Genomic DNA, 16232 nt, shown 5'->3' on the forward strand with positions numbered 1-16232 from the left:
GTACGTGAAGTAAAAGTCCTCATGTTGCAGTAAAACGTTCCCGTCAGTGTTTCTCTATCATATCTGATGTTTGTGGATTAATATTCCTGCTGCATTAATGCTGCATTTTACTGCTGTAGATGTTTCAGCTTGAGCTCATTTGAAGTACTTTATATCCTGTTGGCTGGTTTAATATACAGCGATGCATCATATTCTATAAGATCATCACATGTTTGTAGCGTGGCTGTCCTGTGAGAACCTCGTATCTCAGAAAAACAGCCTGTTTTCAGCTTTGTAATGATTCATTTTCCAGCTGATCCAAGAGGAGGAGGAGAATTTTCTCAAGCTATAAACACATCTGGAGATACGTGGTTTTCACTTGGCAGGAAGGGGATTAAAAAACTGTAATCTGGAAAGTAACTAGACTAACTAATATAGTGGAGGAAAAAGTACAATATTTGCCTCTGAGATGTAGTGGAGTGGAAGTAAGTAGCATGAACTGAAAATACTCAAGTAAAGTACAAGTACCTCAAAATTTTATTTTAGTATTTAAATGTACTTATTTGTAGTTACTTTAATGACAAGAAAATTAAAGGTTGGTTTGTTAAATTACTCACAATTCATCACATATTATCTATTTTATGTCACTTCCTGCGGCTGATTTTAACTTCCAGCCTGTCATGTTCTCTTGATTTCAGTTTTAAATATATGAAAAATTATTTACAATCATAACCCTCCTCACATGCTAACTCTAAATTTAACCTGAGCCAATAAAAAAGTAAATAAATACTGAAGTGAAGTGTACACAAAGTACATTTTCCACTAAGAGCTCAGGGGATTTGTCTGCATGACATTTTCATTGTGAATCAGAACAATATATAAAAATATAATGATTTCTCTGAAGTATCACTGTTTTATATGTAATTATTGGCCAATATCAACATTGGATTGAATAAAAAAATTAAAAATACAGCCATGCCAACAGAATATTTTGTGAGTCTTGGTTGAACTTTTTTACCAAAATGAGAAAAGTGAATGTTAAAGCGTTAATATAAAATGTCTGGATTTTCCTCTGAATCATTTAACCCTTGAGTGACCTGGACACACGAGTCAATAATGGAATATCTGTTGTAGACCATCACAGAACAAGTCTTTATCAATAGTATTGTTTTGTTTATTTGCAGTTTAAAATCATACAAATTGCATCAAAAATATCACAGAAAGTGAATTTGGAACTCAGTAACATTATAAGTTAGATTATATAGTTAGAAAGTTGAGTCGTGAAGCAGGAGCTGGGGTGCAGATTTTAATGTATTGCAAAACTAAGAGTGTGTTTTTGGTGCAAAACTTTTACTGTAGGAAAGTGTTAGTGGTGGTCTGTCCCTTTAACAGATAAAACTGAGCACCTGCCAAAAAAGGAGTGACTGTCAGTCAATGGGACAGCTGCGTCACGCTCACTCAGGAAAGACTTAAATTCACATTATGATTGTTGACAATCAAACTGGCAGACGGGCAGCGTGGGTCCCTATCACTGGAAACATACTGATGAGTTTGCTCCCGCATCAGTCCTCGGATCTCCTGGATCCTGGTACCGGGACCGGCTCAGGCTTTCTGCTGCCCTCCAGCGGTCTGCAGGCGGAGCTACAGCCCGGGCTGGGTAACCTCCTCCCCGGCCGCCGCCGCTCTGTGTTTGTGTATGTGGAATGCGGGTCAAGCGGAACTCACGGCTAAAACTGCGCTTCACATCAAACTCTAACACCGGCTTGCATCGGCCTGACGTACTCTGTATGTACTGTCCAATTTACTTTCAACTCTACACGTATTTAATTCATGTGCATATCTGCCAGAATGTTCTTAACGGGCTATTTGAACGAGTTTATATTCCTCGTACGGTCGCACTAGCAGTCCGCTAGGAAAACGCGACATCGTCATTTAAAATGGCGCCAAAGATTAACCTCAGCCAGTGGATCGCTGGTAAATTTACCACACTGTGCCCTGCTGGTTAGCCCCACAGATAGCACAACAACATTATTATTAATTAACAGTTTCCATGCATGTGCTCACGTTGATTTCAGGTAGTTTGTTTGAATCAATTATTGACCCCTAACCTTTGACAGATAACTGGTTGAATATAGGGTTTAACTAGGGGTATCGTAAAAGCCAACGTTATGTTAGCAGCATTGGCTAATACTAAAAGCCGACTACGGGTACATTAGTGTAGCCTCCAGCTAACGAGCTAGCCGATGTTGCTAACCACCAACGTAAGTTAACTTTAACGTGCAGACTGACGTTACTACGTCTGTTGAGAAAAACATGTATATAAGCCGTAAACCCGTGTGATACGAACCGGTTTCTGGTTGGCCGTTTTTGGCAGAATGGCCTGTTTTAAGCAAACTGATGAAGCGAAGCATTTTGAAAATAATTATCCTTATCATAAAAAAACATTTCCACTTGAGGCGCCGGGTGTGGGTGGGCCCGCATGTTGCATAACGGTAGTGGGAGATTAGCTATCTGGCTAACGTTACCCTGTATGCAGTCTGATTTTAAAAACTACAACGCTATATAGGCTGCTTTAAAGCGGAATGAGATCCCATCGTATAAACACAATATTGCCTTGCATGTGCTACTATGTTGCCGGGGTAACAGTAAGTACCGGCTGTTGTAGCCTTCTAGCTAAAGTTAGCCGCTAGTTAGTTAGCCGGTACTTTCTGGTGTCTGTTTGCTGGAAGAAGGGGCGTGACTAGCCTGCTGTTAGCCTAGCCGGCTAAGTTAGAGTTAGCACCTTTCGCCTTGTGCACGCTGGGAGTAAACCCTGAGATATTTCCACCTGTAGGGAGTTAAGAGTCCTTGCTGGTGTTTTTTGCACGCCGCAGTTTGAACTCCTAGCACTGCAGGGTGTTGTTTCCTGTCTGTTGCATGTGGTTACATCTTGTTGTCATCGCTGTGCAGTGACTGTGGTGTGTACACATCCCTGCAGGGCTGGTGTGCTGTCAGATCAGCAAGGAAATACCCGTGTGCCACTGTTCAGCTCTGTCATCTACCTGTTTATGCCCAAGATGACAGTCTAGTAGAGTTGGTACATTTTGAGAGGCGTGATGTATTTGCTTGCTTAATGATTGAATTCAAATCTACGTTCAAAAGATTGTCAGGAGGCTGCAAAGATAGTATCCTGATTATTTGGCTGGAAATGAAACAGTGCTTTCCAGCACTGAAAATCAATTTATTAACTTTTATGAGCTTCAATGTTTAATGTTGTCATGGCATCATGCTCTTGTCTTCTAAAGTTGGTGCTGTGTTAACTCGCTCATCACTAGGCCAGGGGTTAGTCAGACTCAACTTTTAGTTCTTATATTGTGCTTTAACATCCAGCCTGTTTTTTACTTGGACTTTATATTATTCCATAATGTTAACAGCTTTCTGTATCACAGCTGCATATCTTGTCATCAATCCCTCCTGTAATTTAACCTGGTTTGGTCTGGTTTGTGAAGTGTCTCTACGCTGGAGCTCCACAGACAACAACGATGAAGAGAAGCAGGCACCCCAGCAGCAGTGATGACTCCGACAATGGAAGTAAGCATACTATTGTCTCTTCTGACTCATTAGTACCAAGTCCAAATATAGACTTGAATGAGGTCAGTACAGTCCTGCCACCTCCCTCAATTTCACACATGAAAGTGCAACACAGCACTATAAGGTCAGAGGATCAGAGGTAGTACTCACTTTTATCTTTGTACAAAATCTAGGTCTGATAAAAAGTAAATTATTCCATAAAGATCAGCACAAGTCACCTCTTTTTATCAGCTGAGTGATTTAGGTATTTTCTAGCTATCACATGTTGGCTTTGCAAAATGTGCCTTCCATCATATTTCTGCCAGTGTCAGTAAATGTATACTTCATGCACAGGAAGGGAGCCGAGAGAAAGAAAAAAGAAAGGAAGGCGGCAGAATGACAGAGATTAAGGAGAAGAAAAAGAAAGCCGGCAGTCTGGGGAACAGGAGACAGAGTAGGGATAGGATGCACATTCAGACCTTTAAAGACCTCCTGGCAGGTCAGGCAGAAAGGCTCAAATGAGACCTCAGTGAACAGTTTCAGAAACGCTTCATAGCGTTTGTTTCACCCTCCACACAGTCTCCGTTGGGTGGGGCTTAACCACATCATATAAAATGTTGGGTGTAAGTTGTTAAGTACAGAAAAACCAATGTGAGGTTGCTTCCACTGTTTGGATTTAGTTAATATGCAGTCTATCAGATGTGCCAGCTGGTATTAAAACAAACCCTGAGCTCTTACTGTGAATTGCGTTAAGTGAAGGTCTGATTCAGGGCTTTGGTTGGTGAACGCTTAATGCATTAATGAAAGGAGTCCCACATGTAGTGCAACTGTGGTGCCACAAGGGTGATTTTAAATGCCAAATGGCTGCTGCTGTGGTCGATACTTTTACAGTAAGCCCAAAGTCAAATTAGTGAACAGCAAAGAAATGAAATTGAAAACAGAAAATGCCAGTTGCACCATTTTGACTATTCAAATGAGCCACAAATGAGTTTATGTCAGTTTCCCCTGTGGGGGGAAATCCACTCGCTTAGTGTGATATGAAGTTGTTTATCAGAGCAACAACAGCAGAAACAGCCGAAGAAGAAATGCCGAGATGTTTAACAGTCTGTGGTGTTTCCCCTCCAGGTAATTCTACCTGCTGGTCCCAGCATTCATCACAGCCCAGGAGGGGGACCGGGCAGAAACCCTCCGAGGTACGTCTGCCTGAACTCATAATAACATGATGGCGTTGCAGGAGGATTAGAATTTGATGAGCATATGCATAGATCATAGTTTATGAATCTGTCGTTCTTGTATTCTGCAGCCATGTCATTTTTTATTTATTTTTTGTGAACTTTTTGAGAAGAAAAAACTAAAATGTGATTATTTTTTTGGTAAAACTAAAGAATTTTTAATTATTCATGGAGTGAATTGAGCTCTGAAATGAACACCTCCAAAAATAAAACCCGCCTTTATTTGTTACATTCATTCATGTACTCTTTCGCACTGTACAGCTGGCCTCTGGGATGGAAACATACCTGCTGTTATCTCATGTACAGTCTGTGGACTGGCAGGCCACCGTACACGCCCTCTGACCAAGAACCAATCAAATCAAAGCAAAACATGACTCTGGCCTATGCTGGATCCTGATTGGCTGGCTCCTGTTTGGCAGCCTGCACACAACAGGGCTGTTTTTTTTTTAACCTGTGCAAACACTCTGTGGGAAAAACAAATACTGAAAAATCTTATGATTAGTTTGATTTTAAAGATGCTTATTATGCACATTTAGATGTTGTTTTTGGAGCGTACATGACATTTAAGATAATTAGCAGTTTTCCAGATGAAAGAATTAACACTTATTTCCAGTATTTGGATTTTTTTTGATCATTATAATGTTTCTTTCTGCAATTTCTGAGGCCTCATATTTCTCTTATGAATATTTCCACAGAGGATTCAGAGAACTCATATCAGAAACAACAGCATGACTGTTGCTAACGTCCTCTAACATCTGCAAACTGTCAAACAACAAAAAACAACATTTTTCCAGAGAGGCCCCGTCTCCAGGCAGAGTGACAGCGCTCTAAAAAGCAAGAGTGCTCGCACGAAAGTGTGACCGTTGTTTTCATTTGACCGCTGCAGGTTTTCAGGACGGACCTGATCACCGCCATGAAAGTGCATGACTCGTACCAGCTGAACCCCGAGGACTACTACGTCCTCGCCGACCCGTGGAGGCAGGAGTGGGAGAAGGGCGTCCAGGTTCCCGTCAGCCCCCAGTCCATCCCGCAGCCTGTCACCAGGTAGGACAAAAGACAAAACACTTTGAGCAAGAAAGTCACCGTTGATCCCGCGATGTCCCTGAGTGGAAATCCAGGAGAGGCTCCTAACGTTGATAGGCCAACAGGCAGCTATTTTAAAAGCCTGTTTCTTACAGAGCCATTGTTTTATTTCAGTATGGCACAGTCAGATAGTTTGATATCCAGCAAAGCTAGAGAAAAGTGGAAAAATAAAACGTGTAGCTGCAGAAATCATTAAGGTGTATATCTGAATATTTGCTGCTGGTGGCCCTAACCCTGACCCTCACCAAATGTAAATTTTAACTGGCGTTTGGCCCCTTCAGGTGGCGTTTTTTACAAGATATCAAGTCCTTAAAATGCTCAGTTAATCATGGCTCAGGCAGGACCTGCTGCTGCTGCTGTAGGGGAAACATAACAGCCGAATACTTTCTTCTGATCTTGGTCACTTTTGCTCTTTGAGTTCTCTGTCGTGTTCTGGCACAGAAAATGTCACTTGCAGTTGACACAAACTATCACAAACAGTTTCCTGTTTACAATGATGGTCTGTAGGGGGGGGCGACAAACAAAAACATGAGACAAACAATGCCCCCCCCAGACTGTAAATGCAGCACAGTGAACCGAAATGTCTCCGGCCTGTGTTGTGCAGAGTGCTGGCAGAGAAAGGAAAGGAGGTCATGTTCGTCAGGCCAAAGAAGCTGATCCGGACGTCGGGCACCGAGGCGCTGGGCTACGTGGACATCCGGACGCTGGCGGAGGGGATGTGCCGCTACGACCTGAACGAGGAAGACGTGGCCTGGCTGCAGATCACCAACGAGGAGTTTGCAGAGATGGGTGAGTCGCAGCGCAGAATTAAACGAAAAGTCTTTGAAAAATGAAAATGTTTTTTCCCCTGTGAGTAAAATGTTTCTCTGATCTCTGATGGTAGAACTGATTTTAATTGAGAGCTGAGCTGCAGACATGGATTGATTTGGCGATGTTGATGTCAGCAGTTTTATTAAAGAACAGTCTTGCTGTGCACTAAACCAGCAGCTTGTTCAGCCTCCCCAGCAGCTGGTTCTCCCACTCAACAGTCTCTGAAGTTTCTTTGAGCAAGACATGAAGGTCTTAATTCCAACGATCAAGTTTGTTTTTAAAAAGTCTGAATTTTGCTGTTATTCAAACGCTGCTGAAGAAGCTTTGGTTCAATGTTTGACTCAAACTGGTTTGTGTTTTCTCAGCCACGAAGGCTTCAGTATCAGATTTATTTTCATGATCATCCCTGGATGTGAAAGCAAAGCCACGCTAACGTCATGACTTCTGAATCTCATCCTGTTCGTCCGTCCGGTCCTGAACACCCTCTCAGCTTCTCCTCCATCTTCTCCTCATCCAGCTCTGTGTTTCTGGTTTTGGGCTCAAGCAGTTTTTGTTTCGAGTTGACCCTCCTCTTGTTTTTCTCCTCATTTCTTTCAGGCTGCTCATGTTGCTTTGACTGTATTTTTATTTCAGAGACACATTGTTGTCTGCTGTTGAGCTCTACAGCGACTTTTTGGTCAGATGACTCAGAGTCAGGAATCAGGAAACTCTTCCTCCCTCTTTTTCCAGCCATGTCGCCGTTGGACGAGATCACCATGGAGCGGGTGATGGAGGAGTTCGAGCGCTGCTGCCACGAGAACATGACGCACGCCATGGAGACGGAGGAGGGGCTGGGCATCGAGTACGACGAGGACGTGGTGTGTGACGTCTGCCGCTCGCCCGACGGCGAGGACAACAACGAGATGGTGTTCTGCGACAAGTGCAACATCTGCGTTCACCAGGTCAGAGGTCAACGACACGCAGGCTGCTGAAACTCACTTCACACGTTATTGTGTGATAAACATGTGTTTGACACTTTTGTTGACACTTTGTTTCTCGTGTTTTACTACATGAGTTTTGGTTAGGTTAAGTTAAGCACTTTGTATAAGAGCATCAGCTGAATATCTTCAATGTGAATCAGATGATTGGATGTCCTGCCTGTCCACTTATTTAGTTGATAAGTGATCTAATGAGTCACAGTGCGATTTAGAAGACATCCAGACACATTTGACTGCTGCTGGTTGTTAGCACAGCGGGAGTGAGCGGTGTTCAGGTGTGACCGCTCAGGTAGGAGTCTGTACCACTGCAGGTAGACTGATAACTAATGGAGCTCGTTAAAGGATAACTTTCATTTTTTACAACCTGGACCTTATTTGTAGCATTAAATACGACCATTTACTCACCCAGACAACTTTGGTGGCATTTGGAGTCGTTTTGAAGAAATTAGCCCCAGAGGAGCGGCGCGTATATCTTCTTATTTAGTTCTGATATGCTGGTGCTATTCCCCTCTGAGCCGGCGGTCGGCTAGTTTAGCTGTAGTTTGGCACAGCTATGGTTCGTTATTGCGTATTCGTAGCCGACCGCCGCAGAGTCAGCCGTGTTGTGGCTGGCTGCTCGCAGCGCCCGGCGTTCGGTAATGACATCATCCACGTCAGGGGTAGTTGTCTAGAGACGCCGGATGTTGATAACATGCCACCACGGGCTCAGAGGGGAATAGCACCAGCATATCATAACAAAATATTGGAATATGAACAAGTTTCTGCAGATTATGCGTTATATAGAGGTTGCGCATGGATGCCCCGAGTACTCGCATTATACAGATATACGCGCCGCTCCTCTGGGGCTAATTTCTTCAAAACGACTCCAAATGCCACCAAAGTTGTCTGGGTGAGTAAATGGTCGTATTTAATGCTACAAATAAGGTCCAGGTTGTAAAAAATGAAAGTTATCCTTTAACTTTGCCCTCACTCAGGCTGCAACAGTGAAAACAGTCGAGACTTTTAGCCCTAAATGAGTTCATTTTGCTGTGTTTGAAGATCGTTTCGTTGTGGTGAAAAGCAAAATGAAAAGGACGCTTCTTATATTTCAGATCAGCTGTTGCTGTGGTTTCATCTGACACACACACACACACACACACACACACACACACACACACACACACACACTCTTTTCCGTGTCTCCACTTGTTGCTGCTGTATTGATTTCCGCTTGCTGTCTGGAAGCTGAGCCACCCTGTCTCTGGGTTTCTCACCAGGCGTGTTACGGCATCCAGAAAGTCCCGAAGGGCAGCTGGCTGTGCCGGATCTGCGCCCTCGGCATCCTGCCAAAGTGCCAGTTGTGTCCCAAGAAGGGCGGAGCCATGAAGCCGACCCGAAGTGGAACCAAGTGGGTCCACGTCAGCTGTGCCTTGTGGATTCCAGAGGTGAAGATGAAATCTGTTTTTATACTAAATAATTAATGTTAAACTAATTTAAATACAACAGTTTTTAATCTCGAATGAAATCACCTTGATTTAAATTACACTCAAATTGGTAAACAACTTACATTACTTACATACAGTTAGAAGAGGTGATCAATCCCTGTGGATCAAAAGCCGACTGTCACGCTTCACAAACGCTCCAATCAGAGAACTCAGTCATCTGCTGATGAACAAAACGTTTTTAATCTCCAAAATACATATTTGAACTAGAAGCAGGTGTTGGTTTACATCAGGTTGCGTCTTCTGTTTTCTAATCTTAATCAAAGATTTACATACTTACAGCTTTAATTGTATCTTTATAAGGGATTAACATTTTTGGCTTTGACAGCGATATTTTAGAATATTTACTAAAAACTAAGACCACCTCCTCAGCTGATGTCCCCTGTGTGAGTGTCATGTCAGATTTTACAAATACAGTAAACAATATAAGCTTCTGTGTGGCCTGTGGAGGAAGTCCCCAGACTCCCTTCAGAAATGGCACAATTTTACGAGTTGTTGCATAAAAAGAAACATTAGAAACTTAGGGAACGCTGTCTATGAAACAGTCTTAATTATTTGGACCTTCTTGTAAATTCTGCAACTATTACACTTAAGTTATTTCTTCCACGAAGTGTCGGGCCGCCGGTTAAAGACAAGAACATGTTTGGTCTTTGCAAACATTAAGATGCATGTAGAGCTGGGAAGTTGAGATCCTAACGCAGGCGGTTGCTCGAGGCATCTGTGGAGATGCATTGTAATGCCCACTTGTAATCAGATCACCCAAACTTGAATGAATTCAGTTATCATGTATTTTATTTATTGTCCCAAACACCATGAAACGCTGCACAGCAGACACGAACTGGAAGTTTTAGTCCCACATGTGACCAACACGTGACTCATCACATGTTCGATCTGCCGTACAGGTGAGCATCGGGAATCCAGAGAAGATGGAGCCGATCACCAACGTGTCCCAAATTCCCAGCAACAGATGGGCTCTGATCTGCTGCATGTGCAAAGAGAAGACCGGAGCGTGTATACAGGTAGAGCCGATGCACGCGTTTCACCCCCGCAGCACAGAAACGCAAAGAGTCCAAAAGCAAAGCGCGACGCGGCGTGCTGGAATACGTCCGGCGCTGCGGAGCGTTGCCTCTGCTTCTCACAACCAAACAAACGTGGGAAATGAAACTTCAATGATTTCACAGCTCAGCAGGTTGCGGCCGACCGGTCAGCACAGACTCTCACATGTTTCTGTTTGAAGTTGGTCATGTTTTGAATTAAACTTTATTTTTTTAATAATTCTGAGAGTAACAGCAAGAGTCAAACCACCAATTTTAAAATTATTTATTTTCATTTTAACAAGTCTGCGTGTTTTGTAGCAGTATAACGAGACTCCATATCCAGCTGTTATCCTCTGTTAATCACTTTTAATATCGTACACAATGTAAATATTCAGTACAGTCACGACAGGCAGTGAAATCTGTTTTCATTTATTCCAGATTCTGTGTTTTTAAAAGTTTTAAAAGTCTAACGATGTTGTGTTTGCTGCCGTAGTGCTCAGCGAAAAACTGCCGGACTGCCTTCCACGTGACGTGCGGCCTCCACGCCAGCCTTGAAATGAACACCATCCTCACCGAGGACGACGAGGTCAAGTTCAAGTCCTACTGCCCCAAACACTCGGGGCTGGAGGGCGCCGAGTCCAGGGACCGAGATTCAGAAGGCGAGGAGGAGAAGGAGAGCGCCAGAGACAAGAAGGGCAAGAGGAGAGGCAGGGTGAGAGGGGAGGAGGACGCCGCTGCCCCCCGCTCCTCCTCGTCCTCCTCTGTGGCTCCTCAGCTCATCGGCAGGGCGGCCGGCGACCTGGGGGAGCTCAGCAGCCGCCAGCAGGAGAAGAGAGTCAACCTCCGCAAGCTGAAGCTGGAGGCCATGGAGGAAGACTTCTACCAGTTCGTGGGGGTGGAGGAGGTGGCCGGTCACCTGAAGCTGCCGCCGGAGGTGGTGGACTTCCTCTACCAGTACTGGAAACTGAAACGCAAAGCCAACTTCAACCAGCCGCTCCTCACGCCCAAGAAGGACGAGGAGGAGAGCCTGGCACGCCGGGAGCAGGAGGTGCTGCTGCGACGCCTGCAGCTCTTCACACACCTGCGACAGGACCTGGAGAGGGTAGGTTTCTACTCCACCTGCACCGAGAAATTCAGTGCAAAGATTACAACACCTTTGAAACTGTGGAGATATTTAACTGTGCTGAGAAACTCAACGTTGTATTGATATAGAGAGGATACACAATATGTTACCATATAATACACGTGTATTAGAATAGAATAAGTATTTTGACAGAATCTAAGCTGTGCTGTACTCAAAGACGTCCACTTTGCATCCTCAGGTTCGTAACCTGACCTACATGGTGACTCGGAGGGAGAAGATGAAGCGCTCGCTGTGGAGAGTCCAGGAGCAGATCTTCCAGCAGCAGGTCCGACTGCTGGACCACGAGCTGCTCACGGGTGAGTCTGCGAGCTTCACTGGGCGGCGTTCTGGAGTTTCACACATTCAGGGTTATGTTGTTAAATCTAAATCTACGTCTGGCTGGCAGATGGTGGTGGGATGTTTTACTGAAGCCTGTTTGTATGCATGCGTAGAATTACGTCTGCATCCGCAGTCCTGCGTTACAGGAACAGCAGGTCCGACCGTGACACCCGGCAGCCATTTGTACAGGAAAATGCAGCATTTGGAGCAGTAAAGTCAACAAAGACGCTGGCGGTGCACTATGTTCCGTTTTATTCTGTCATAAAGAGAACACACGTGTTCAAATGTGCACAGAAGAAGAAGAAAAGCAGAACAAAAGACACAAACTCGCAGGAAGGAGAAACGTGACGCAGAATATTTCTCATGATTCAAATTCTGCATTTTTAGTACAAAGTTCATTCAACAGTCTCTCCTTCTTCCACCTGTTTGAACAAAACATTTAGCGAATTTTTAAAACTGAATCTCATCCGGTCTCATGTTCCTCATTCTTGCCCCCCCACAACGATTCAAAAGCTCTAAGCTCACTTTTAAAACGCGATCGGATCTCTAATAATTGTGATTATATTATAATCAGGTAATTCTGGTTGAACTCACTGTAATGATACTAAGAGAGTCAGAGGAGATCAGACTGTTGTCCTGATGCTGTCCCCATCACTCTGTTGCAGGCGATCCTTCAGCGAAGGACTTGGAGAAGCTCTTCTCTCTGGGCTGGTTAACGTCTCAGGGCTCCCAGTCTCGCTCCTCCTGGAGCCACTCTGGACTGAAAACCAAACGGGGGTCTTTAAAGCAGGAAAAAAGGAAAAGCAGTGAGAGAAAAGGCCTCTCCGACTCCCTGCACACTCACAGGAAGGACAATCTGAGCAAACCACTGGAAACAAAGGACAGCAAAGGCCCCCGAATCAAAGAGTCCGCACCTGCTGAGGCCACGAGCGACGCCAAAATCCACACGGCTGAGATCGGCCAGGAGGTCCAGGTCCCGAAGCTTCAGAAGCCAGAGCTCGTTCAGGAAACCATCGCCGTCAAGCTGCACAGGCCGGAGAGCAGGAAAGGCCCGAGAAGGGAGGCGCCAGGGCCCGACCACGAGGCGCTGGCCAGACGGAAACGAGACAGCGACCAGGAACAAGAGGAGAAGAGGAGGAAGAGGAGGAGCGATGTGACGGAAAGCTTCCCCAGCCAGGTGAAGAACAGGTTCGGCTCCAAACATCTGGAGAAAACCGTTTCCGTCCGGCTGGTCGACATCAGGAACTCTGACGCCGACGACTACTTCATGGACGAACGAATGACCAAAAGAATCCCCGTCTCTCTGGACGTGACCAACACTAAACTGAACAGAGCCGGCATGGTCTCAGACGCCGCCGCCGCCACCAAAAGCAACGGCTGTCTGAGGAAAACCCACGCCAACGGCTCGCACACGCCCAGCAGACACGTGGCCGGACACCTGAAAGGCTGGGGCAAGTTCAGGATCCCGAAGAGGAGCGAGAGGCCTCTGACGGCCGAGGAGGAGGAGGAGGAGGAGGTGCACTGCAAGCCGCTGCTGAGGCCGCTCACCCACACGCCGGAGCCGTCGTACCCCAGGACCAGACTCCGCACGGGGACGGAGAACGACGGCTACGCCTCCGACTCCAAAGCGGGCGACGGCGAGATGGAGCCCTGCTTGAAACGATGTCACTCCCACCAGCTGAGGGGCGACTCGTCTCTCGGCCGGCGCTACGGGTCTGACATCATCCGCCGAGGCGTGCTGGCCTCCTGATGGCGGAGCAACTCCGGTTGAAAATAAGCTGCACTGTGTTAGTCGGAAAAGAACGACGGTCGCTCTTTGTACCTTTATTTTTCTGGATGAATCGTAAAATGCCTAGATTAAAAACAGAGCTGATATTTATTTTTTATTTGTAACATATGTAAATCTGGGAAATATTTTACTTTGTACTTTATTTGGAGCTAGTTTTTATTCTTTTTTTTTTTTTTCTTTTAAAGTAGAAAGATGTCAAGTTGCCACTTAAACGCTCGCTCAGATATTTACAAGCAAAAGCATCAGCGAGGGAGAAGTCGTGATCGTTGCTTGGGACCATAAGCTTGCAGTGTAGTCCGTGTTGACGTAGAAGGACTCTGTCGGTCTTTTTTTCAGCTTCATTGGATGCTAACAGCTACGGCGGCGTGAAAAGGTTCAGACTCCTCTGGTCCAGGTTTCTGAGTAAAAGATGAGCTGATTTCCAACAGGCGTCAAGTTTTATTTCCACTTTTTACAGTTTTCCTGTTTCATTAAAAGTGCCAGAAGCAAAAGTTTGGGCATCCTGCGTGTGTTTAGTAACACGCCGTTTGTTAAGTATCACAGCTTTTAAAGGCTTCTTGCAGCCAGCTGAGAGTCTTTCGGTTCTTGTTTGGAGGATTTCAGTCATTCTTTCTGCAAAAGGCTTCTAGTTCTGTGAGGTTCTTGGCCTTTAGAGGTCTGTCCACAGATGTTTGATGATCTTTAGGTTGGGGGGCAGTGAGGACCACTGCTTAGGATTATTTTCCTGTTGTAGAAGTCGTCCTCTTTTCATCTTCATGTTCCTCGTCCACTGGCTGCAACACGAGCCCACGGCATGATCGATCCACACATCTTCACCAGAGGAAGTTCTACACCCTTTTTTCTCCAAACCTAGCTTGGGTTAGGGGTTAGGGGTTAGGGGTTATCTTAAAAGTTCTGTTGTAACCATCAGTTGACAGGTTTTCTTTCCAAAATGCGTCGGTCTTGTTTAGGTGTTCCTTTACAAACTGATGCTGAATTTTGTTGTGAGGACGCAGGAAAGTTTTCTTCTTCTCTTCATGAAGCGTTGAAATTTGCTGGAGCAATATCAAGCTGTCTGAGAGCTTAAATGTGTTGGGGTGCCCAAACTTTTGCATGGTCCTCTTTTCTTATTTTCACTCTGAAATTGTAAAACAAAAAAAAGCTCTGATCTTGCTTTAAAAAGAAAAAAAGGCTCATCTTTACCGTAACGCCGTCCGGAGATCAGTCCGCCTTCTACTCACTGAACTGTTCGGTGACGGTAATTTCGACGAGGGCGGGCCAAACCTTTTCACGCCGCTGCACAAACAGGAAGTCAAACTGCCCTTTTATCGCACTTAAACTCCAGCTGTCATCATGTCTTCAGTCTGCGATTGTTGAATCCTCGAACGGAGAAGAAATTCAGAAGGACGTTTAACTTGTCATCAGCAAGTGTAATTGAACTGCGATCGTATTGTATCCATCACGTGCCTAACTTTTATTTGAAGCGTTTGCACTACGAGAGGACGGCACAGGTGTGAGGTATGAGTAGAGTTATTTTTACACTGAATAATGAAATAGCGTTTTGTACCCTCGGCCGCTGCTGTACTACTGTTATGCAAAATGAAAGTTGTTTTGTCTTCGTCTTAAAGGGGAATAAAAACTCTGGAGGACTGAAGTCTGAGTGTGATGGATGTTTACATTTACAGGCTGTTAATTCAGAGTCAAACTACCAACTTCAGTCAGAAGCAAATTCGTGTTGTTCAGACCTTTTTGAGCTGAAATGATCAACCAACAGCAAATTAGCAACTATTTTGGTCATCATAGAAACTTGAGGATTTGCTCAATGAGCATTTTCTAATGTTTTATAGACAAAATCTATTAATTGAGGAGATAATCCTCAGATTAATCAATGAAAATAACTTGGTTGCAGCTCTGCTATTTTACTTACTTTGAGGAATATTAACAAGTTTTTCTGTAAATTCCTTTATTTTTTTCATTTAATAATAGAAGCCAAAACAACTTCTAAAATATGAAGTAAAAATGGGAAAATCTGGATTTAAATGAGGAACCACTGGATCAAAGAACAACAGCCTGATGAGACACATTTCAGAGTGTTGATCTGGAAAAAGTGTTGCTTTTATCGTCTGTTAAATGATGGGAGCTCAGGTTTTACAGTCTTTCAAAAGAACTATTTTAAATTCCCATTCAGATTAAAACGTTTCCAGATATGTAAGATTGAATTTTGGGGAAAATTTGCATTAAAATCATCTTTATTGGCTCACATTTGAAGAATTCACTGATGCACAGTGTAATGTGATCCAATTTAATGCTGCATGCATGAAAAACACGGCAGCTTCGGTTTGAACACAGTATCTTTCTACATTCAAAACGTTCCGTCAAAATCACTGTCCAACCAATAATCAAAAACTTAGATATTCATTTCAGCCTCACAGAATAAAACCAGAAAGTGTTATTAAAAAAAACCCAACTTCATATTCAAGGTACATTTTTTTTTATGAAGCACTTATTAAAGCCTTATTCTAATAAGAGTTTTTCATCAATAACCTCCCGATGACTGCTTATTGATAGTTAAGTTGTACAAGAATTATGATCTTAATAATCCAAATCACCAGCATAAGACATTAAGTGCTTTCTAACAACAAATACAGTCAATATGCCAATATTCATTCCAATAAGCAACCAGATTATGTGAATAGACCAAAAAAATTGATTCAATCGATGAAAGTTTGACTAAATCCCTGTCAAACAGCTCATCGTTTCAGCTGCAGTCAAATCAGTACAATCTTACCACAAAGATAAAAAGTTTTAGTTTTCCCACAATACTTTAAGCACCATTTTTTTAAAAAAACACCTA

At 44.0% G+C, this 16232-nt stretch overlaps 1 protein-coding gene across 1 annotated transcript; it reads left to right on the plus strand.

Annotated features, from left to right (window-relative positions):
* Positions 1-1588: 1588 nt before the first annotated feature.
* jade1 (jade family PHD finger 1) lies at positions 1589-15032 on the plus strand. The gene is made up of 11 exons (XM_041954369.1): positions 1589-1764; positions 3468-3549; positions 4654-4721; positions 5647-5804; positions 6448-6632; positions 7383-7594; positions 8887-9054; positions 10014-10130; positions 10642-11250; positions 11471-11588; positions 12276-15032. Exons 2-11 carry the CDS (start codon positions 3501-3503, stop codon positions 13358-13360), a joined length of 2769 nt encoding a protein of 922 aa, XP_041810303.1. The 5' UTR covers positions 1589-1764; positions 3468-3500; the 3' UTR covers positions 13361-15032.
* Positions 15033-16232: the final 1200 nt, after the last annotated feature.

The sequence above is a fragment of the Chelmon rostratus genome, chromosome 15 (assembly GCF_017976325.1).
Source record: "Chelmon rostratus isolate fCheRos1 chromosome 15, fCheRos1.pri, whole genome shotgun sequence".
Lineage (NCBI taxonomy): Eukaryota > Metazoa > Chordata > Actinopteri > Chaetodontiformes > Chaetodontidae > Chelmon > Chelmon rostratus.